The 24,422-nt window shown below is 42.4% G+C and overlaps 3 protein-coding genes across 7 annotated transcripts in view; 2 read left to right on the top strand and 1 right to left on the bottom strand.

The window, feature by feature from the left end:
* The first annotated feature begins 1,324 nt into the window (after window positions 1-1,324).
* Window positions 1,325-24,422, top strand: part of spag17 (sperm associated antigen 17) — a 115,395-nt gene continuing 92,297 nt past the window's right edge. For 2 of the 5 annotated variants that reach the window (XM_079667702.1, XM_079667700.1), the window contains exons 1-9: window positions 1,325-1,562; window positions 2,323-2,463; window positions 2,592-2,651; window positions 2,755-2,883; window positions 2,993-3,161; window positions 3,427-3,633; window positions 3,959-4,113; window positions 5,363-5,509; window positions 7,681-7,756. In XM_079667702.1, coding sequence (XP_079523828.1) covers window positions 1,452-1,562; window positions 2,323-2,463; window positions 2,592-2,651; window positions 2,755-2,883; window positions 2,993-3,161; window positions 3,427-3,633; window positions 3,959-4,113; window positions 5,363-5,509; window positions 7,681-7,756 — 1,195 coding nt within the window. In that variant the 5' untranslated portion in view covers window positions 1,325-1,451. Of the gene's footprint in view, window positions 1,563-2,322; window positions 2,464-2,591; window positions 2,652-2,754; window positions 2,884-2,992; window positions 3,162-3,426; window positions 3,634-3,958; window positions 4,114-5,362; window positions 5,510-6,253; window positions 6,319-7,680; window positions 7,757-24,422 lie in introns of those variants that run through there. The other 3 variants (XM_079667703.1, XM_079667701.1, XM_079667704.1) reach the window with 3 other exon arrangements.
* On the top strand, window positions 9,658-12,119 carry LOC307031010 (zinc finger protein 862-like; the record flags this gene model as incomplete). The annotated part of the gene is made up of 2 exons (XM_079667705.1): window positions 9,658-11,056; window positions 11,421-12,119. The coding sequence occupies exons 1-2, from the start codon at window positions 9,824-9,826 to the stop codon at window positions 12,117-12,119; spliced, it is 1,932 nt and encodes a 643-aa protein (XP_079523831.1). The 5' UTR covers window positions 9,658-9,823.
* Window positions 12,500-14,433, bottom strand: LOC307031011 (uncharacterized protein; the record flags this gene model as incomplete). The annotated part of the gene is made up of 3 exons (XM_079667706.1): window positions 14,361-14,433; window positions 13,627-13,692; window positions 12,500-13,470 (listed from the first exon to the last, which is right to left on the bottom strand). The coding sequence occupies exon 3, from the start codon at window positions 13,454-13,456 to the stop codon at window positions 12,500-12,502; it is 957 nt and encodes a 318-aa protein (XP_079523832.1). The 5' UTR covers window positions 13,457-13,470; window positions 13,627-13,692; window positions 14,361-14,433.

The following is a 24,422-nucleotide window of genomic DNA, read 5'->3' as shown; positions in this document are numbered from 1 at the left end:
TGGAAATCTGTGCAAAATCATGACTTAATGCATGATATTATTTGTAAGAAGCTCTAATAATTAGAAGAATTGAAATGGAGCAACTTTTTCTGGCTCACACAATAAAACACAACATTACAGGAAAACATAAAATACAACGTCAGTTTGTCCAACTTGGCAACTGCAAAAAGCTTCTGCATTACAATAAGTGATTTATAGGCAGACATAATAGAAAATAATACAGGTTTTGATTATATACTTTAGCTCACATGTGTCAAACTCAAGGCCCCGGGGCCAAATCAGGCCCTTGTTGGATTTAATTTCGGCCCGCAGGATAATTTTTAATTACTATTAGATCTGGCCCACCGATATATTGCACACACATCTTCACTCAATCCTGAGGATTTCCTCAGCTCAGAGCCTGAGCCCAAACATTGATGAACTTGCACCCAAGATGAGATGCCAAGTATCTGGCTTGAACTAGCATCACAGAGCAGCACATTGAGTTGCAATGGATGTTTCCTTCTGCACTTTTTTTCTTGAGACAACAGGGCATGTTTGGTTTTTTCTTTGAAGGGAATACTTTTTTTGAAGCTGTTGTTGGCCTGTGGAAACATGTAATCATAAGAAATGACTCCGGAAAAGCTGCAGATAGAGCCATAAGAAATTAATGCAACTGATTATTTAATGTTTAATGTTGTTTTTATAGGCAATAATTTAAGCTTTGTTAGTTATAGGTTTAATACGTGCAATAAGTTCATTTCAATACTTTTTGCAATAACCATTGAACCAGTCCGGCCCTCGGCTAGTACCCATTTTTTTATTTTGGCACACTGTGTATTTGAGTTTGACACCCCTGCTTTAGCTCAATTAATTGTTGCCTGAGATTGTGTAGGAATTGTAGTAGCCATGACACTTCACTCTTCATTATCATTCATCAATGTATTTATTTGATTTCACTTTAGTTTGTATCTAATTGGCATTCTTAATCCCCCTCTCTTTGTATAAAACCTTGCTTTAGTTAAATGTCCTGAGCCATAATGGGTGCACCATTATGGCTAAAAAATAAACGTATAGAGATAACACTGCCATCCAGTGGATACAATGAATAGAATAATTGACTTATAAACCACAACACATGTTATTTATTTCAATGTTATTATTGAATTGTTGTTGAGGGATATTCACTACCAAAAACATAGAGTTGTTAATCTTCGATATTGCTTTGTCAAACAATTAGGAAACCCACATGCTTTTGTTTTGAAAGTTTACAGGAAAAGTAGGCCTTATGTCTCAACTTGACAGGTGTCCTTGCTGTTGCCACGGGCAACACAGGCACCAGGCGACGCTAAACGATAAACTAACTTGCCGTTTTTAGGAAGCTTAGCTAGATAAGGGCCCTGGTAGGTTGAGGACTATTTTTTGTAATGTTCTGCGTTGTTTCAAGTTTCAATAATTGTCACTGATTGAAAATGCCACCGAAAGCAGCTAAGAAGGGCTCAGCCAAAAAGCCCAATGCTTCTGGTGCCTCAGCTGTCGGCAAGAACTGGGAGGCTGGTCTCAGCAGAGCTCCGTTTGAAGAGGTTTGTTCTTTTCACTCGCTTCCTTTTTTCTGTTTAACTTACTGTTTATTTGTGTGTACAGTAAAGGTATCTTTCATTACATATTATAACTTTTAGAGTCCTAATTTGCTGGCTACGCGCGGTAGTTAACTAACTTTAACATGGTCCTTAGTAGCTAGCTAGCTAACATTTACGTTACATTGTTTAATGTTAATAGCGTTTCATCTTAAGTAGAACAAGGGATTTAAACTGGGTTTATATCCTGCAATTTGCTCCTTGATACACTTTAAGTAACGTTAACAAGGTAATTAGGTTATTTGGTGAAAATTGTGTAGACAAACAAACAAACAAACAAACTTCCTGCGACATTTGTCACCTGAATAAGACGTAGCCTATAAGAAAATGCACAAAATATAAACATGTGAGTTTTTACTTTGAGGGTAAGACCGGAAGTGCCCTTTCTGTTTTTTATATTTCTTCTTCAAGTTATTTGATCCTTTTATTATTTTTAAACCATGAAATGTATTCACTGGATTTTTTTCATGAAAGACGGACATATGTAATTATGAATGTAATGAATGAATTCAATCAAATAAAGTTGGGAGGGGAAAAAAATCCTCTCACAACATTTAGCTTTTTTTGTCAAAGTAATGTGATGTGCAGCATCTTTGAACCTTGTTAATTAAGGAGAAGGATGATGTGAAATCAGTGACACAGTGTGGTTTTTTATTTGGATGATGTATTTCTTAATTTTCTTGTTTTTCTTCAATACTATTTCCAGGAGTCATGGCAAGCCTGTGTGTCTCTGGTGGTCGGGAGAAGTCCAGAGGAGGAGAAGCTTACCCAGGCTTTGTCTGTGGCTGCACAGAAACCACAGCGCAAACTTTTCAGCTTGTTGACCTGGGAAAGCACCGTTGCAAAGGTAGTTTTAGTTCAGATCAAGTTCCAGAAACTGTGTATATTGTATTTTTGTAGAACTCTGCAGTCATTAACTCTTAATACCTTGTATTTCGTCAAAGGAGATTTCATTCCTTTCCAAACGTTTTACAGATCCATGAACTGGGGAATCCCAAAGCAAAACGACCTGATGAAGCCCCCATGTTTTATGAGGTGGGCTTTGGAATAAAGATTTTTAATGTGTTTTTGTTTCAGTCAGTCAGTGTCTTCTGATTGGGTTTTTGTGTGCTTAATTCCTCCTGTGTGTCTTGAGTAGGTTACAGAGCCAGCGAAGGTACTCCTGGATGCAGGAGATGAGATTCCTTGTGACCTGATGGCTAATATACTGAAGTTCCAGCTGCTACAAATCAAAGCCAATGATCAGCAGAGGAGGGAAGGCGAGCAGGTGAGGAACAAATCAGGAGATATTAATACAATTGGAGTGACTTTTTTTTAATCAATATTATACAGACTATAGAGGAAGAATCAATTGGATTTTTCCGCATATTTTGAAGGCTGAGGAGGAGAAGGCAAACGTTGATCCTCCCTCTGTCAACAAGGACAAAGGAGGGGCTAAAGTCACTGACAAAAAGGGGAAGGGCCCACCCTCACCTGTGGGACCCTCTAAGGAGAAGAAGACAAAGCTAAAACGCAGGGATGATGTTGAGCCACCAAAGTATATAGGTACAAATTCAAATTTCAACCACATCTGTTTTATTGTGTTGCACTGTTGGAGTAGCCTGGGACCTAAGATTTTCATCGTCATAACTACACTGTAGTCATATAATGTACATATGACTAATAAAAGCCTTGAACCTTGAACCTTGAACGTCTGTGCTAACATTGTGAGAAAATACTGCAATGCACAAGACGACTTTGGCTATCACCTACGTCTGCACTATATAATTGTAGGTGTTTATGATAAATTAACTTGTGTGTCTGGGCATAGATGACGAGCCAGAGGATGGACCTCAACACTACATCCTGCTGCTCGGCTTCTTTCAGCCCCACCTGATTGGAGCGCTTGATGCCTTAGGTGTTCATGTAGCCAATGTCATTAAATTGTGTTCGGAGCACACAAAAACTTCTGAGGAGCAGCAGGAAGAAAGTCCCTTTGGGGGCAATGAGCAGACAACTTCTCCAGTTTTGGATTCAGGTAAAGGGCCTTCGGTATTCAGTAAGCACTTAATAAGGCACTTTTACGTGCTTTTACAAGTATATAAGACTATAAATGAATCATGCTACTGTTTTGTTTACAAGCTATAATGTTAGTTTTTTACTTCTGGCAAATCATTTGACTTCATCATAAAATGAAGGATTGTCATTATCTTGCTGAACAGAATGTGTATGTAAAATAACTTTTGTTCGCCATAGAGCTGCAATACAAAATGTCCTTGCAGTCAGGACTCTATATCTTATTTTTCCAATGTATTATGTGTTGTTATCAACATAAATATGTCTTCTTTTGTGTATGCCTGCAGCAGAAGTTCATGGTCGTGCAGAGTTGGATTTATTCTGGTCCGGTCTGAGACCAGTTTTGGACAGCGGGCCTCCCCAGTCCAAGCTCCATGATGTGGTTCAGCTTAGCTACACTGCTCCAGATCTCAGTTCTCACACACAGAACCCTGACGCTGAGGTGAGTTGGGCCTGACAATTTCTTTCTGTTTCAATATCTTCTCAATGAAGCCTGCTCTTTACCATTGCACTGTATGCTGCAGGGCTTCTCAAACTCCGGACCAAGGTCCGAATCCGGACCGAACCCTGTGTCCCATTATTAAAAAAAAAAATGTAAAAAAAATTATGAAACAAAATGTCTGATTCTGATGTAAATTAAAGTGGACCTATTATGCTATATTGGAAACATATACTGTAGGGCCATACCTATAAAAAACCTGTCTGTGAAGTTTTTTTCTTAAAATACCAAACAGATCACCCATTGTAGCCATGCCTCATACTGCTCAAACACCTCTTTTGCAGCCCTGTTAGAGAAATGCGGATTTTGGGTCCTTAGCTTTAAAAAAAATAAAAAGAGGAGGCGGAGCTAATGCCTGATCAGAATTCTACCGGAGATAAAGTTAAATTATGCTGTGATAAAACGCCATCCTGTTCTAAACCACATCAAAGATTACATTTTCTGAAACAGTATGGAGCTCAAATGCTTTTTCTCTTGCGGGTTTATCACAAGGTGAGTTCTTTTTTTTATTTCCTGCTTTTTAAACACAAGTGCTCTCCATTACAGGTTAGCTCTGAGTGTTAGCGACGCTTGCTAATGTAAACAAAGACGAGATTACGTCCAAAACATGTCAGGCATTGTTTCTGATAGCAACTTTGTGTGGATCCGCCGCCGATTTGACGTCAGATCGGCAGCAAATCTGTACCCGCTCGTTGTACACCTGTTTTTAAAAAGATTTGGGTACGGAGGGAGAGAGAGGGTTTTATTGTCTGACGCTGCGTGAGTTCAACATGAACATGAAACACCCTTTAATTTACTGCAACGACACGTTGGGAAACCCCCTCAAGGGGGCCCCATGCGAGCTGAAACTTTGTTGCTCCGCTCCGGGGGGGGGGGGACTTTACTGACATTGATCCGGACCATTGACCTTGTATAAAATTCACAAGTGGACCTTTAACAAAAAAGTTTGAGTACCCTTGCTGTAACAGTGTGTGTGGATTGTGAGTGTGGGCATGTCATTTTTGGTCCTACAAGGTTTGAAATCGATCCCTCATTATTCTTTTGTTGATTTCATTGTGTAGAATATTTAACACTATTATTTTTTTTATCATTTTCAAGGCCTTCTCTATCTGTCTTTTTTTTTTGTATTGTCTCTAGCTTTTAATGTTTTATAATCACATTTTCTGGGACTTTATTTTGACTGTGTGTCCAGCTGGAGATTGGAAACCAAATCTTTGAAGGTGTGGCCAATCTCATCTATGACTGTCTGAAATGGCGCCTACAACATCAGCAATACCTGGACAACATGGAACTCTTCAGTGTACCCACTGTTGTTGTGATGGGTGCTGAGCCTGCAGAGGTACACATTTACACACATATCAGTATACCTACCAACAAACAGTTCAGTCAGTGCCATGTACAACAGTCCACTGGGGATGCTGCTGAGGGGCCACTTTACACAAGGCATTGTTCATTGGTAGTAAAATTGACACTGTAACCCCAGTTAAATACATTTAGTTGAGACTTTGATGGCGGGTATGGGGGAAGAAGAAATACTTAAGTATCATTGCATAAATACAAGAATAAACACATGACAATACATGTAACCTACATACATATAATTATATAATAAATAAAAAGAATTGTTTCACTATTCAGAAATAATTAAATGCCTAAATAGATTCATGAAAGTTGATATTAAACAGGACATACATTTCTTAAATGTATTTCTAGATTTTGTTGACACTTTTGTTGTTCATTGTAACCTTCATTTGCCGTTTTATTTGTGTCCACTGCACTTTCCCAAAGTTCGATGTTGCAAATTCATGCCTTGTTTTGTTGACTAACAGTCAACTCAAAGAACTTCTAGAGAAACTGCAAACGTTCATATTTGAGGAATCAGTCAGTGTTGGTTATATGTGTTTTTCTTCACACTCATATTGATTGGTACATTAAAATGTTGCCAAGTGTACACATGTTCATCATGTACTAGAGTAGTTAGAAAAGTGTTTCAAATCACAGCAGTGCCATCTAGTGGACTAAAAAAGAAGTGAAACGGAAAGCATACTCCTTCACTCAGACACTCGTTGATACCTGCAGTAATGGTGGATAATTAACAGGACAGCTCTCATGTGCTTTTTTCTTGGTTGTTTGCATTGAGGAAACTATGTAAGTACCTGTTATTTACCTGCTAAAAGCCTTTTCTGTAATAATATTAAGTTCGTTGTTAAGATTTCGTCGAGTTTTAAACGTATTTTGCTGTAAATTAGTATGACGCCACAGCTAATTAGCCTGCCGTCTTTCTGCGTTCATCCAGGTTGTACATAATTCAAGTGTTTTTTTTTTGTTGGTTTATGTGTTTAACACAAAAAATAGCTTTTGCCTCATGACTGTAGTGAATCACCTGTTGCTAGTTATATGCACGTCATGTTTCTGTCATAATTCTAAGTATAATTTTAAGATTTCGTCGAGTTTTAAACGTGTTTGGGTGTTAATTCGTATGACGCCACAGCTAGTTAGCGGACCCAATGCCGTGTTTCAGCCTTCCTCCATTTTGTTCATAATTCATTATTTTTGTGGCAGGGTAATGTGTTTTAACAGAAACAATAGTTTTTGCCTCATCATATGATAGTATTGAATCAACTTTTGCTAGTTTTTAGTTATCTGCACGATGTTTTTGAAGTGGAAAAAGTGCCAGGCAGCTAGGTCGCTAACACATCGTGGCGCCTGCAGTGCTGGTCGACAATTAAGAGGCTCTCCATTTACGCTTCATTTTGGTTGTTTTGCACTGAGGAAACTGTCAGCTTATTAAAAATTTAAAGACATTTCCTGTTATAGTTCTAAGTTAATTGTTAAGATTTCGTCGAGTATTATATGTTTTTTGATGGTAGTTGGTACTACACAGCAGCTAATTAGCCGACCCATTGACGTAATTCTGCGTGTCTTCAATTTTTTCATCATTCAAATGTGTTTTTTAGATTTGATAATGTGTTCAAGTGGCTTTACCCTAATATTACTGCATTGCATCGCATGTTGAACATTTTAAAGTATTCACGATGTTTTTTACTCTAAAGTGGGCCAGCCAATTCACTCAGACACGTGGCATCTGCAGGAGGGCTGGATAATTAACGGGGCAGCTGTCTATGTGCAATATTTATTTGTTTTGCCTTGAGGAAAACGATTTTACTAATAATTATTTACCTGTAAAACACATTCTGTGTTCATTGGCAATATTTCGATGAGTCTCAGCCGTTTTTTAGTCTAAATTGGCCTCATGCAACAGCTACTTAGCCAACTCATGATTTAGCATTTCTTTAGTTTAATAGTTTTTTCAATTTTGTGTGGTTGATGTTTTTGCCTAATTTTGCTGATGTCTACCTAAAACAATTTTTCTTGATGAAGCCTGTTTCTATTTCTGTAATAAATTACATCTGCAACCACTAGAGGGCGACAGCAGGAATGTATGCAGTATCTGAAATATGGGATATCAATCAAATATTTGTTTATTTTTGTTTGTTTTTCTTGTGCCAGGTTGTGCCAACCCCTCTCCCCGTTACTCCACGCTCCAAGAAGAAATTGGTGCGAGAGGAAACTCCACCAGACCAAGGTAACACTTTTTTCTATAATCAGGCTGTTGGTGCATGTAAGAGTAGAATTGTCTGCTCTTTATTTTATTTCATCAACCTTCCCAAGGAATTTTTTTCAGAACTCAAGCTATCTTCACGGTTTCATTTTTAAAGGCTTTTATTTTTAAAACTTTTTATGCATTGGTGGTTCAGTGGTAGAATTCTCGCCTACCACGCGGGGGCAAGTCGTGCTTAGGTGGTATAGAGTGACAGCCAATAAAATCGCAGCATTACTGATGGTGCTGAACTACTGTCTTAGCCAGCTGATATTTCTTCTGTTATCAGGTTCGACACCCGGTTGGGGCAAAGTCTGTGAATCCTAATGTCCTGTTATTGTGTTTATATGTATTTATTACCTTCAAAAGAAAAACTCCGAAGGTATTATTTACATTTAAGATATGGACCATGTAGTATAAATAATTTACTTATGAATGAGACATGTAGATATTAATCAAAAAACATCTTTATTGTAAACAACAGAAACAAAGCAGATTATGTCATACAAAACATATAATATATAAGTAACAAAATAAGGTAGAAGTAAATAAAGTAAATAATATTTTGTTTAATAAAGCAGTAGTAAATAGAGAATGAAATAATGTAAAGGTATTATTTATATTTAAGATATGGACCATGTAGTATAAATAATTTACTTATGAATGAAACATGTAGATATTAATCAAGAAAACATCTTTACTGTAAACAACAGAAACAAAGCAGATTATGTCGTACAAAACATATAATATATAAGTAACAAAATGAGGTAGAAGTAAATAAAGTAAATAATATTTTGTTAAATAAAGTAAATATAAGTAAATAAAGCAGTAGTAAATAGAGAATGAAAAAATGTAAGTCCAGCTTGATGAGCATGTTTGCATTAAAGTTGGACCTTGATGCACATGTATTCAGCACGTCACCGGAAGTAGCCTGAGCAGCAATGGCATCAGATGTCCAGGGCTCGAGCTTAAGGACCTCCCGTCGTCCCGGGGACGAAAAAAATAGGGTCGGGGACGATTAAAAAAAATGTTGGGACGGATTTGGGACGAGAGTTAAAATTAAAATATACCCTGCTAACTCTACTACGAACGGCGATGAAAATGAAACTGACTGCACGTTTTGTTTAGCACACAGTTATTAAAACCTCCTTGTCAACATATACACACGCACAAAGCATTTAGCAACCCGCAAAATACACACACTCACACACACACACAGTACGTAGCTACAGCTGTCAGCCACCCGCACAGCTGTCTGTGATGCCTCGAGCTCAAACACACTCAGAACGTAGCTAGACCCGCGAATTCCTGGCCCGCGAATTCGCGGGTCTAGCTACGTTCTGAGTGTGTGTATTTCGCGGGTTGAGTGATGTACAATAATAATGGCATCCCGTGGAGGAATTCTGCAATTTTTTACCATTACATCGAGAAAACGCACAGCAGAACCAGACCCTGGAGCGCCGGCCTCAGCCATAGCTGTAACGGGGAATTCAACCCAAGTCAATGAGGTAAGCTTGCTCTTATTAATGTTAACGTTACCAGTTAGTTAACTAACGTCAGACTGATGTATTGTTAACGCTAGCTAACCAGTCAGTAGCCATTTTACACAGTGATATGACGATAACGTTACCTTAACTATGAGGAGTCAAAACTCCGCAACAGTTCAGATCATGTTTCTAACTTTAACCACTTATTTATTTAATTACTCCTCTTCATCCCCTATGGGTAATAAGGCTGAGATGAGAACTCTCCATCGCATTTATTTCTTAGCAATATGCTGCGCCTCTCCCCATGTAGGGATGGGTAGTGTGCGAGGGGGCGCCGCGGGGCTGTTTACACACACACACACACACACACACACAGACACAGACACAGACACACACACACACACTAATGTAGGCTGCACACTCAATTGTTCAACTTTTACATTTCTATTTGCAGGTTGCCTCAAATGCCTCTAGCTCAAACAAATATGAGGCAAAAAGAAAACGCAAATGGTTGCCGGAGTGGAAGAAAACCTTCCCATTTGCTGAATTTGATGCAGAGACAGGCATGATGTTCTGCAAAAGCTGTCGTGCTTTTCCCAGTCTTGCGAAGGGGAACAACCTTTTTGTTGGTGTGGATGGTGGCAAAATCCGGATAAAAACACTCCAAGAACACAGCAAAACGACATCACATTCTGACTGCGAAGGTGCTCAGGCTGCAAAAGTAAACCCAAGCGGAACACCCATGGCTTGTGTCCTACAAAAGATGTCAGAGAATGTCAGAGAAAAGATGACAAAGCTATTTAATATAGCTTACTTTGTGGCAAAAGAAGAAGCCCCCTTCACCATGTTTCCAAGCCTAGTTGACTTGCATCTCAAAAATGGTCTGGACCTTGGTGACACTTACAAGAACGACAATGCCTGTCGCACCTTTGTCCAGGCCATAGGTCAATCTATGAAGGATGACCTGGTGGAGAAACTAAAAAACACACACTTCTTCTCTGTCATGTCCGATTCCAGTGTTGACCGATCCGTGAAAGATCAGGAGATGGTCTACTTGACATATGTGGAAGATGGCAAACCTGTCAATCAATTTGTGGACATTGTTTCATTGGAGCATGCCCACAGCCAAGGCATCCTTGACGCAATACTTGTTGGTTTGAGGAATGTGGGCCTGACTGAGCAAGACTTGAAATCCCGGATGGTTGGCTTCGGCTGTGATGGTGCATCTGTGATGATGGGAGTTCACAATGGAGTGGCAGCCAAGCTGAAACAAATGTGTCCCTCAATTGTACCAATCTGGTGTGTGGCTCACAGACTGGAGCTGTCAGCGCTTGACAGCATCAAATCAGTGCCTCTGCTGGCTGAATTGAAGGAAACACTGAATGGTGTTTACAAGCACTACTCCCACTCTGCAAAAGTTTCCCGTGAGCTCCATGCACTTGGGAAAGTTATGGGCATAAATGTGGTCAAACCAGGTAACATTGATGGGACAAGATGGCTTCCACATATGTCCAGGGCCCTTGAAGGTTTGGTGAAAAACTTCAAAGTTACCATGGTTCACTTTGAGAACCATGCTAGTGATCCGAATGACAGGGAAGCTAGTGCCTTAATGAAAGGGAGAGCACGTGCGATTCATCGGTCCCTGACACAGTACAAGATGGTGATGTTCATTCACTTGGTGTTGGACATTCTTCAGGAGCTGAAGCAGCTCAGCCTGCTGTTTCAGAGGTATGGACTGACCTTGCAGATGGTCTCTGATGGACTACAAACAACAACATTGTCACTTGTAGCCATGCAGGTCAGTAAAGATTTTTTTGATTAATTGTTGAACATTAACAATTGAATATACAAATTGGTAAAACTGGTATTTATATAATCCCTAAATATGAAAAACTATAAAGATATTGTCATTTGTGATTATATTATTGAAAAACTGTGGAAGCATTTTGTGCTGTTATTATAGAATAAGAAATATTTTAAATGTCAATAATGTACGCCTGGAAGTCTAGACATTATCAACATCATCAGAGTAAATATTCTATATATTACACACATTTCAAATATTAATTATTATAGTCACAATATAACATACTTTAAAACGTTTTCATTTTATGGATTACAATGAGTAAAATGTTTTTTCTTTCCTTTTATTACAAACCTAGACAGACCCAGGCCCAAGGCTCCAGAAGGTACTTGATGAGGTTGGACCTGGAAACACCTGGCAGAATGTCCAGCTCAACAGGAGGGAAACGGACAATTCCACCTTCAACTCACTAAAGCTCCGCCTCATTAACGACCTGTGTGGGTTTCTGTCAGCACGCTTTGGGAATCTGGAGACAGGGATTCTGAAGGCAACCTCCACCCTCTTTGATCTGTCTAACTGGCCAGAAGACACAGCTGAACTGGCGACATTTGGCAATGCGGAGCTCATTGAATTAATGGAGCATTTCCAATCCATCCTTGCAGAATGCGAGGACTTTACGTCTGGAGAGGCAGCTAAGAGAGAGTGGCTTGACCTGAAAGTCCTCGTACAGCGTCACTACAGGCACATTGAACCCCAGGTGCTGTGGCAGAGGCTACTTACGGGTGCTATTGGAAGGGAAGACCAGTTTAAGCAAATGAAGGTCATAGTGGAGATCACACAAGTGCTCCCCATGAGTTCATCTTGCTGCGAGCGTGGATTCTCCAGCATGAAGAGAATTAAGTCAGACTGGAGGTCTTGCTTGTCTAACGAGATGCTTAGCTTCCTCCTGCACATCTCAGTTCATGGCCCTCCTGCACAGCAATTCAATGCAGAGAAAGCGGTCACCAAGTGGTGGAGTAGTGGCTGCAGGAACAGAAGGCCCCAGTTCCAAGAATAATTAATGTGTCAAGGTCTCCTGACTGTGTTACAGTCATCCTGGTTACTGGTTACTCTGGGTTCTGTCTTCAGGACAGAGTGTTGGATTTTTGTTAATTGGATGGGACTTGACTGGATTACATTTGGAGTAACTTTCTTGTTTGTGTGTTTTTAAAATATATTATTTTTTTATGTGTTTGACTGATTCACTAAAATAAAAAGGTTGATGAATTATCATCTAATGATTTGTATGATGTTGTATTTATGTTAAAGGTCACTTTGAATGATTTTAACTAATGATAATATAGAAAAACTAATATTTTAAATTCGGGACGGTCCACATTAATTTCGGGACGGCTTAGATTGTATTTCGGGACGGTTCCGGGAGGATGGGGAAAAAAGTTAGTCTAGAGCCCTGCAGATGTCATCCAAGCATCCGGCGCCCTGCTGGTGTTCGTACTCATGCAGGAGGCAGTCTGTCAGGTAGTGTGCAGACACAGAGATCCCGTTCCAGCCATCAGAGTCCCCATACTCTCCAAAGGGAGCTGGCTTGGTTTCCTGCCGAAGGAACTGGGTAATTGTCTTCTGGTCGTACTTTCCTTCCTCACCATCCATGATGTTCTTACAGCTGAGGAGGTACGCCAGGTCAGCACGTTCATATTTCAGGTGCATCAACTCTGTGATCTGCTTTGCCATATCAGTGGGTGACTTGCCGCTGCGCCGGAGCTCGTCCAGTACCGACTTACAGATGGCTTTCTTGTAAGTCAGTACTGCTGGCAGCAGGTTGGTGAACCTCTTAGGGAGCTTTTCCAGCCAGGATGGGTTGTCGGCATACCACCTCTTCCGGCAGACTTTGCAGCAGAGCCTTGAAGAGAGCAAGTAGTACTGTCCGGTGGTGGCGACAATCACACGAGGCCTACCAACACCAGCAGAGGCAATTTGAGGCTGAGCACAGCCGTCAATACACGGCAGAGTGTAATTGTTCCTCAGCCTTCCCATCAAATTGTCATTTTCTGGCTTCCAGATGAAAAAGGGATGGAGCTGAAAGTACTTGGCGCAGGGAAAATCATAGACGCTGTCAATCAGCTCTGGCTGGGGAGGGCCACGCCACAATGACACCATCTTTAGAGGGTTGCGTACAGGAACGGGGCCTGGCCAGAGCCCCATGGATTGCAGCTCCATCTTCATCCAGATCCTCTGCTGCGGCGAACAGTTCCAATGACTGACATCCTGGTTGTAGGCAGGAAGCGGAGGAGGAGGAGGAGGAGGAGGAGGAGGAGGAGGAGGAGGAGGAGGAGGAGGAGGAGGAGGAAGAGGAAGAAGAGGAAGAAGAGGACAGCTGGGGACCGTTGATGGCATGGGTAATGGCTGACCTAGGCAGACAATAAATAAAAATACATGGCAAATAATTACGATTGTGTGATTTTTTGAAAAATGATTTTTAGCAAGTACACATCCAAATGAGAAACATTCAAACACTTGAAGGTGCCTCAAACATGTGATGTATTATTATTGTTAGTATCACTCACTTTGTGTTGGTGCAGCTGGTGGATGCAGTGTCGGTTGACTGGCCTCTGCAGAAATCTCAGGAGCCACTATAGAAAATATTAAAACATGTCATTATTATCAACAGTAAAATAAAGAAATATAGTGCAAGTAAATATTAAAAAGTAAATGCAAAAAGAAAAGTAGTTTAAAAAAAATGAAGTAGTGAAATAAGAGTTTATATGCAAGCTATTGAAACGATACAGCCAATGGCGTCTGGCCAACAGCACAGCTGAATATTGTAGAACCGATTAATGAAAAGTAAACTGCTGTTAACTTGTCCCCACGCTGTGTTTTGTAACAGGGATGGGTTAGTATATCTAACCCCGGTTTATTGGAAAATAATAAGGGAGTTAATGGTAAACTTACATGGTAGTTAGCGTTAATTTATATATACATTAATGTAAACGCACACAAACACGGAGGATTTCGCTCCAAGTAACTTGCGGTAATTTCGCCTCACCAAGTCAACAAAAACACAATAAACTCACACAGAAATCCTACCACATGAACTTTAAGCAGCTTAAGTTGAATTAACTTTACATTAACATGTAATTCATCCTAAAGTGCCTTGTGTGCATGCAGCCGTTAGACACGATACACGTAGGAAACACGGACCAATTTATAGCTTTCATTGAAACTAAAACACGTCAGACAAAGCCCAGATAACATAACATTACATGTCGCTTCTCTTTTAATTCATGTTACTATAACTTACCTTATAGTTTGGTCGTAATGTCAGGAGTTGAAAAAGTCGCTGTCCCGTCTCTCAATCACTCACTCACTGAAGGAGAGCGGGGGAAGGAGCAGACAGGTCTCACTGGCAAAAGTGCGCCACAGCGCCACTCGCGGCCAAATATATATTACATCGGCAACGATTCAACGGTGCCATAGAGAATGAATGGGAAATCGTTTATGCAGGATCATGGAAAAATCATGAAACAATCCCCGGGGCCCGCGCGGGAGGCCCGGTTTCGATTCCCGGCCAATGCAACACATTCTTTTATGTATGACGGGCTGAAACGAGAACACATTCTGATGAATGCACTTTATTATATAATTAATGATACAGTGCCGCATTGTATAAATTGGCAACTGCACTGAGTGGATCCCATCCCTTCCTCGTTAGTATAGTGGTCAGTATCCCCGCCTGTCACGCGGGAGACCGGGGTTCAATTCCCCGACGGGGAGGAAGCATTTATGTTATTTTTTTAATGTTATTATATTTTTCTACACAGGTGTTATAAAGAGTTACCGGTGCATTCACGGTTTTCCGGTTTAGCAATATGGAGGACAGAACATGACATAAGTATAAATAAATAAATAAATGTGAAAATAAATGTATGAATAAATACAGGAATAAATAAATATATGAATAAATACAGGAATAAATAAATGAGGAAATAAATACATGTATGAATAAATACAGGAATACATGAATAAATACGGAAATAAATAAATACAGGAATAAATAAATGAGCAAATACATGAATAAATAAATGAGGAAATAAATAAATACAGAAATAAATGAGGAAATAAATGTATGAATAATACGTGAACGTTATATGCGAATATACCTTTATATTTTCTACTCTTGTCTTACTTGTCATCATAGGTCTATGGGCTCAGAACAGTCTCATACAGACATGCACACAGAAGGATTCACATTTGTATTTCATGATCCGCAAAAGGAATCCCACTTGTATTTCCGGATCCACACTTGTGTTTTTCAATGCACACACAAATGTGTTCCGTTTCACATACATGTAAATAAAATCCAAATACAGAAAAAAGTTTTACATATGTATTTTTGATCCACACTAGGCTTGGGCGGTATGACGGTATTACGGTATACCAGGGTATTTCGAAATACCGTCGGTATGATTTTCAATACCGTGACGTCACAGACTGTGCGCCAAATCACAGATGCGTTTTATTCTATTACACTGACACGGAGTTTTGAGAGGGATGACATTGGTTGTAATGCACAGCACGCGCCAGCAGAGGGCAGGGGAGGGCAGTCCGTCTTTCCCTCTCTCAGAGCTCAGCACAGAGCTGAGCTGAGCAAGATGGCGGCAGCATTTGCCGGCCCCGAACTCGGACAACTAGTAAAAAAGAAAAATGCCTCTGCGCCTGTTTGGGACTATTTTGGGTTTACTTGTCGCCAGTGACTTTATCCAGCACAACGAGAGACAGAGGCACTTCTTTGGGAATGTTTAAGACGGGGTGAGTGAGTGTTGACATTTTTTAATCCTATGCAACTGGTTGATGGTTTTGTAGTGGAGGTCGGACGGTTTTAAAAACAAAAGCATTAACGTGCTAAGCATTCACGCGAGTAATCCAATTAATTAAATGGAAATAAGGTTTTTAACACATGCGCGGAATAATATTGCCAAACTAGTTAGTGAATATAGCAAACTTTATTCAATAAGTCAAGCATTTACTCCCGGAAAATGTTTATGTATGATGATATATTGTTAACTTAGCTCACAATGGAAACAACGTCGGACATCTACAAACGCGTTCTGTATCCGATCTCAAAATGTGCCATTTGCACAATGTGTCATGTATGCAGCCCTTGTTTTGCACTTGCGCGCATGTCGCGGCACTTTGCGAGCATCTACCGGCTCGGGCTGCATTTTACACCGAACATATAATATACCGTTCGAAACATCTATTTGCCGCCGAACGCAACCTCGCTCAAGTCGACCCAAGTCATACCGTCATATACCGTATACCACGGTATGATGTCAGCAAGGTATGACGGTATGAAAAAAATGATACCGCCCAAGCCTAATCCACACATATTTGTTTTCCGTTTAAAACCTCTGCACCTGCAAACACAAACTGCTTTCTGTGCACGGATCGCTGTGCATTCGTGTGTGGGTTTTTTGAGACTCCCCTGACGCTCAGCCGATTCGTACTTGTAATTTTTTCTATCTTTAGCCAATCAGATGTCTCCTCAATTCTAAGCCAATCACATCCCCACGAGGGTAGATTTCTTGAGTTTAACATATAACAACGAAATATGGAGGAACAAAAGTCTGCGTTTAAGTCGTGTGTGTGTAGAGGTGTGTGTGGTTAAATCACATCAGCCTGCGGTCGCTCTTTAGCCTTTCTAATGATTTTGAAGGTAAACACAGTGAAGGCGGTGCGTGAAAGGCACTGCACGCTCGTCTTCTCAGAGGCTGAGTTAACCCTCCCGCTCGTCCTGGTGCTGCAGAGATTTCATGAAGTGAAGGAGGTTTCCCTTCTATAAAACAGCTTTGGGCAGCAGATACTGTGAGTGTCACGGACATGAATTCATAGATCAAGGCAGACTGGTGCACAGAGTCTCCTGTTTTGGCAATCCGGTGCTTAAACAAATATAGCTCTACACCCCTGGCCGAAATGTCCTTAAAATGAAGTCCGAGTTCGACATTTTAATTCATGTCCTGCCAACACTGGCAGGACAGAAGGCGACATGCCTGTTCTAAGCCGTGTCCCTCACTCCTCACATCCCAAGCTGCATCCCCAAAAAGTTTATTATGTTGTTGCATCGTTTCAGATGTTATGTTTTAGTTGTGCTCTTGATAAGCCATTAAAACAGTAAAAACACGTTCAGTTTCCTTTTGCTTTTTGTGTCTCCTGTTCACGAAAACATACCCATCTTTGATGGAAAAAGAAAGCAATCCAAAAGTAATCTAAAAGTAATCTGATTACGTTGGTTACCTTTTTTAAGACACGCAACTGTATTCAGATTACTTTCAGAGCCATGTATTCAGTAATCAGTAACTGATTACATTTACAAAGTAACCCTCCCAACCCTGGGTGTGTGCTTATGCACCAAACAGCAGTTCACAGTATACAGCCTTCTTGGAGACCCTGGAAAGAGTCCTGTATGGGGCTCCTGAAGGGGACTCTTTAATCTTGCTGGGAGACTTCAACGTACATGTGGGCAATGATGGAGACACTTGGAGGGGTGTGATTGGGAGGAACGGCCCCCCTGATCTGAACCGGAGTGGTGGTTTGTTACTGGACTTCTGTGCTAGTCATGGATTGGCCATAACAAACACAATGTTCGAACATAAGGATGCTCATAAGCGTACGTGGCACAAGAGCACCCTAGGCAGAAGGTCCATGATCGATTTCGTTATCGTATCATCGGACCTGAGGCCGTATGTTTTGGACACTCGGGTAAAGAGAGGGGCGGAGCTGTCAACTGATCACCATCTGGTGGTTAGTTGGGTCGAGTGGCGGGGGAAGCCTCTGGACATACCTGGTAAGCCCAAACGTGTAGTTCGGGTGAACTGCGAACGTCTGGAGGAGGCCAACGTTCAGGAGGCCTTCAACTCACACCGCCGGCGGAGTTTTTCGGGCATTCCTGTGGAGGTTGGGGACATTGAACCAGAGTGGGCGGTGTTCAAAGCCTCTATTGCCGAAGCCGCGGCGGGGAGCTGTGGTCTCAAGGGGCGGTAACCCTCAAACCTCCTGGTGGACACCGGTGGTCAGGGAAGCCGTCCTACTGAAGAAGGAGGCCTTCAGGGATTTGTTATCCCGGGGACTCCCGAGGCAGTTGCAAGGTACCGACAGGCTCAGCCGTGGCCAAGGCAAAGCAGCGGGTGTGGGAGAAGTTCGGAGAAAGGACTTTCGGGCAGCACCAAAGTTGTTCTGGAAAACTGTCTGACACCTCAGGAGGGGGAAGCAGGGAACCATCCAAGCTGTGTACAGTAAGAATGGGACGTTGTTGACCTCAACTGATGGAGTGTTAGGGCGTTGGAAGGAACACTTTGAGGAACTCCTGAACCCGACAACTCCGCCCTCTATGGTAGAGGCAGAGCTGGAGTATGACGGGGGATCAACACCAATCTCCCGGGGAGAGGTCACTGAGGTTGTTAAACAACTTCACAGTGGCAAAGCCCCGAGGGTGGATGAGATCCGCCCAGAAATGCTGAAGGCTCTGGGTGTTGAGGGATTGTCATGGTTGACACGTCTCATCAATGTTGCGTGGAAGTCGGAAACAGTACCGAAAGAATGGCAGACCGAGGTGGTGGTTCCGCTTTTCAAAAAGGGGGATCAGAGGTTTTGTGCCAATTACAGAGGCATCACACTACTCGGCCTCCCCAGGAAATTTAACTCTAAGGTTTTGAAACTTTTTATGCATTGGTGGTTCAGTGGTAGAATTCTCGCCTGCCACGCGGGAGGCCCGGGTTCGATTCCCGGCCAATGCAACACATTGTTTTAAGCATGACGGGGATGAAATGAGAACACATTCGGATGAATGCACTTTTATTATATAACTAATACAGTAATATTAATACATATAATACTAATACAGCGCTGCATTGTATAAATGCGGAACTGCACTGAGTGGATCTCATCCCTTCCTCGTTAGTATAGTGGTCAGTATCCCCGCCTGTCACGCGGGAGACCGGGGTTCAATTCCCCGACGGGGAGGAAACATTTATGTTATTTTTGTAATGTTATTATATTTTTCTACACGGGTGTTATAAAGAGTTACCGGTGCATTCACGGTTTTCCGGTTTAGCAATATGGAGGATGACTTTCAATGACTTAAACACTGACATGTCCGAGTGAAAGGTGCACTATAGAGTGGCGAAGTCACGCCCATCTACTTCCGGTCCATGGGACCTTATTTCGGATTTTTTTTTTTTTTGAAATCAATGGAGAGAGAAAACGTATCTTTCGATCCCGTTTGAATTGTGCCATGAATTACACATATGATGTTTGTCAATCTTTAAAAAATCATTTCCATGTCAAAAAAGTCACAGTTTGTCGTAAAACTGTTGAAATATAAGTCTATGAAAAATACGCAACTAGAAAGACTACAAATCCCAGAGTCACGAGATAACTTTAACAAGATGCCTGTGTGCTTATGTCACGGCTTGGCTCTCAGCCATAACAAACGCAGCGATGAGACGACGACGTGAGTACGGAAAAAAGAGGAGTTTATTCACACTCCCCAAAACAACCGACCACCAAACAGGGTTAACAAGCTCTATGCAGGAGGATAGCTGTTCCGGGCTGCTCTTCCTCCTACGTTCCCCCGGGCAGAGAGAGAGCCACTGCAGCCTACTTAGACCCTTTATGGAGGCGCTGATCAGATTGGGAGCACCTGGAGAGAGGCTGCACCTGGATACAATCAGGGAGAGAGAAGCACACACACCCACACACAAAGGCACACCCACACCAGCATAGGCAGTGAAGCAGGGGTCGTCACACCCCCCCCCTTAAAGTCGGTGTCCCCAGGGCCACCGGCACCACCAACCAACCCCATCCCAAACCAAAGCAAAAGGTCATGGAAAACAAAACCCCACATATGGAACTCCCCCAGGTCCCTAATGAAAAAAAAAAACAACAAAAAAAACACCACCTTCACACAGCAATCCTCTCCTTCAACGCCCAGCCACACCTTTAGCAACACCAGTATCTGAGAAGCACTATTTAAAAAGAATGGGCAGAGCAAGAAAGATTTATCACAGTATGACAGTTAATATATATACATTAAGGTACGACCTAACCATACTTAGTGCCATGGGGCTCGTGACAGCGCGTCAGCAATAACATTGTCAGACCCCCTAATGTGCCTAACATCAAGGTTGTAAGCCTGAAGAAACAAAGACCACCTCGTCAGTCTTTGGTTAGGACACTTAATTGAATGCAAAAAGGTCAGGGGATTGTGATCTGTGTAAACCAAAATTGGTCCTCCTGCTCCCACATATACAGTGAAATGCTGCAACGCCCAAATGAGTGCTAACGCTTCCTTCTCAATCACCGAATAATTCCTTTGGTAACTGTTAAGTTTCTTTGAAAAGAAACTGACGGGTCTCTCCACCCCCCCCTTGTCAAGCTGGAGCAGAACCGCACCGACTCCCACCTGGCTTGTATCTACTTGGAGACTAAAAGGACGATCAAAACATGGAGCCGCTAACGCCTGAGAGGAACACAACAGAGACTTAACCCTATCAAACGCTCTCTGACAGTCGACCGACCAAGTATATTTTACCTTAGCCCTAAGAAGTTCAGTCAAAGGAAACACTGTAGTGGAAAAATGTTCACAGAACCTCCTGTAGTAACCAACCATACCCAAAAATCTCTGGAGTTCCTTTTTGGTTGTGGGTTGTGGGTATTCAGATATTGCTCTGACCTTGGCCAGAACTGGAGCCACACAACCCTGACCCACCACATGGCCAAGATATGTCACTGTTGCCTTTGCAAAGGCACATTTGGCCAAATTAATAGTCAGATGTGCCTCCGTTAACCGTTCAAACAACCTCTCGATGCGCTGAACATGAGCAGTCCAAGTGTCACTGCAAATTACCAAATCGTCTAGATACACCGTACAACCCTCTAAACCCGACACCACGCGATTCATCATACGTTGGAATGTAGCAGGAGCATTTTTTAACCCAAACGGCATTACCTTATATGAATAAAGTCCAGATGGTGTGATAAATGCTGCTATTTCCTGTGCCCGCTTGGACAAGGGGATCTGCCAATAACCTTTAAGCAAATCAAATTTGCTAACATACTTTGCGGACCCCACCTGATCTATACAGTCATCCATCCGTGGCAAAGGAAAAGAGTCAGATTTTGTCACCGCATTCACTTTTCTTAGATCAGTACAGAATCTAGGTGTCCCATCCTGCTTTGGCACCAAAATACATGGAGACGCCCAACTAGATGCTGATGGGACAGCAATTTTGTTCTCCAACATGTAATTAATCTCTGCATCCAGCCGATTGCGCTTAACTGGTGGCATGCGATAAAAATGTTGCTTAATCGGCTGAGCGTCCCCAACATCAATATCATGCTCAGCCCAGTCAGTTTGCGACGGAGTGTCTCCAAACAGACACAGATATTTGTGTACCAATGCTGAGAGTTCCTCACGTCTTGATTCCGCCAAATGAGACAACAACCCGTCTAAATTATCTAGCGATTCCGAATTTCTCAAATGACCACAGAGCAAACTATCATCAGGTTCAGGCACTACATCTCCCTCATGCGTCAAACCATGTGTCACCGCAACAGCCGGCTGCACCTCATCCTTCTCCACCTCTGTGTCCGTGTTAACCTCCCGCTTGTGGTAGGGTTTCAGAAGATTTACATGACAGAGGCGTTTAGTCTTCCTTCGTTCTGGTGTTGCCACAACATAATTTAAATCAGAAGTTTTCTCAATGATAGTGTACGGACCTGAATATTTAGCCTGAAATGGGGAACCAACAATAGGCATAAGTGATAGAACCTGGTCACCTGGATTAAACTCCTGTCGTGCCGAACGACGGTCATACAACTCCTTCATTTTACTTTGAGACACTGACAACTTTTCCCGTGCCATACTTAAAGCAACAATCAAACGACGTCTGAAGCCATTCACATAATCCACCAAGCTCCGTGGTGGCTCAGTGTCCACACAACCCTCTTTCAGCACTGCCAAGGGGCCCCGTACAGCATGTCCGAAAACCAACTCATTAGGGCTAAACCCCGTACCTTCATGTACCGCCTCCCTTGCAGCCAACATCAACCAAGGAAGACCTTCCTCCCAGTCTCCATCTAGCTCAGTACAGTAAGCACGTAACAAGGATTTCAATGTCTGGTGAAACCTTTCCAAAGCACCCTGACTTTGGGCGTGGTAAGCTGTTGACTGGTTCTTCTTAATCTTCAAAAGCTTCAACACCTGAGCAAACATGTGAGACGAAAAATTGGAGCCTTGATCACTCTGAACGACCTTAGGAATACCAAATATTGAGATAAACTGCAACAAGGCCCTAACCACCGCCTTAGTTGTAATCGACCTCAAAGGATAAGCCGCTGGATACCTAGTGGTTTGACACATCACAGTCAGCAGATATTTGCAACCAGACTTTGAACATGGTAAAGGGCCCACACAATCCACAATGAGATGTGTAAATGGTTCACTTACCACTTGTATCGGCTGTAGTGGTGCTGGTTTGATCTTCTGGTTCGGTTTCCCTGTCAGCTGACACACATGACATGTTCTAATATACTGCGACACATCTGTCTTAAGACGTGGCCAGAAGTAGTGTTTCAGGATGTTCCAATATGTTTTCCGAACCCCAAAGTGTCCACACTCATCATGTGCGACTTTCAGGACAAGAGGACGAAGCTTAGTTGGCACCACCAGCTGGAAAACCTCAGTCCCTGCACCATCAACAGCCCTCCATCTCCTAAACAACAAGTCATTACGCAACATGTATCCACTTGAAGCGTTTTCCCTCTCTGCCACTGGCACAGCACAGTCAAAAAGGCCTTTCAGTGAAGCATCCTGACGTTGCTCCTCTCCCACCTCATGGTGTGTAAGTAACACCGAAAACTCAGACAAAGATGGAACCTCCACTGTGTCAGTTGACTTCCCATGTGATAGCAAGTCCTGATCCCTTTTGGCCCTAGCCCTTGTGATCACACACGCGGCCGTAACGTCTGGCACCACTGTAGAGCGCTTCTCAGATGCTGACTCAATCAGACCACCAGTGACTAACAACACAGAAGGGCCATCAGCCCAGACTTTACCACCTGCCAAATCGTTACCCAGAATGAAATGTATCCCCTCGATTGGAAAAGCTGGACGTACCCCAATAGCTACATCCCCTTTAACAAGGTCACAGTCGAGATACATCCTATGGACAGGAACTGGAAAAACCGTTAATCCCATCCCCCGAGTCTGAACCGTGTCACCAGTGTCACTTTCCTCAGACAAAGGCAGAACCGAGTCAACAATAAAGGAGTCAAATGCACCTGTATCCCTCAAAATTTTAATTGGAACTTTGACATTGCTACCCACCAATGACACCAAGCCGTCTCTTATAAAAGGAGCATAGGACGCCAGAACCTCAGGTCCACATAAGTGGTCCGTAAGCACCTCGTCAACACAGCAGCTACTCACAGGAGCAGCAAACGCAACCGGTTTACCCACAAATCTTCCTCCCTTGGATTTTGCTCTAAGCACCGGACAGTCTGGTTTCCAATGGCCTTTCTCACGACAATAGTTACAACTATCCTCAGATTTCTCCCAAGCCACTTTCTTTAGATCCATCCCCAATGACCCAACATCAACAGACCTTCCACTTCCCCCAAACACAGGTAGATCTCCAGCACGCCCTCCGAACCTGCCCTTATGCAGTAACACAAACTCATCCGCTGCTACTGCAGCCTCGGATGCCGAAGTTACCCTGTGTTCTATTATATAGGTTGCAATGCTGTCAGGAAGGATGTTTTTGAACTGTTCCAAAATAGTGAGTTCACCCAATTTGTCAAAGGAAGTGATGTCCATAGCAGCTAACCAACGTTTAAAATGAACAGACAAATCCCTCGCCATTTCCACATAAGTCTGACCCTGTTTTTTCTCCAAGGACCTAAAACGCTGTCGATAAGCCTCTGGAACAAGTTCATAAGCTCTAAGCACCGCCCATTTTATTTTAACATAGCTAGAGCTATCCTCCGAACACAACGCGGAATATGCGGACTGTGCTCTTCCTGTGAGTACACACTGAAGCATCAGGGCACAGTCTGCATCCGGCCAATCCCTAGCTTTAGCCACCCGTTCAAAAAGCAAAAAAAAAGTGTCAGGATCACTTTCATTAAATTGCGGCAACAAGCGCAAGTTGTTAGCATCAAACCGCTGAGGAGACCTGGGCACCTGTTCACCGTGCCGCTCACCCAACACCGCACTACCTCTGCCTATGGAAAGACGCTGTCCTTCCATATCAAGTTTGGCTTTCTCAGTCTCTTGCCGCATCCTCTCCACTGCAATCTCCTTTTC

The sequence above is a fragment of the Notothenia rossii genome (genome assembly GCF_949606895.1).
Source record: "Notothenia rossii genome assembly, chromosome: 3".
In the NCBI taxonomy this organism is placed as follows: Eukaryota; Metazoa; Chordata; class Actinopteri; order Perciformes; family Nototheniidae; genus Notothenia; species Notothenia rossii.
The sequence above is the reverse complement of the archived record's forward strand: the minus strand, read 5'-3'. Positions and strand labels throughout refer to the sequence as shown.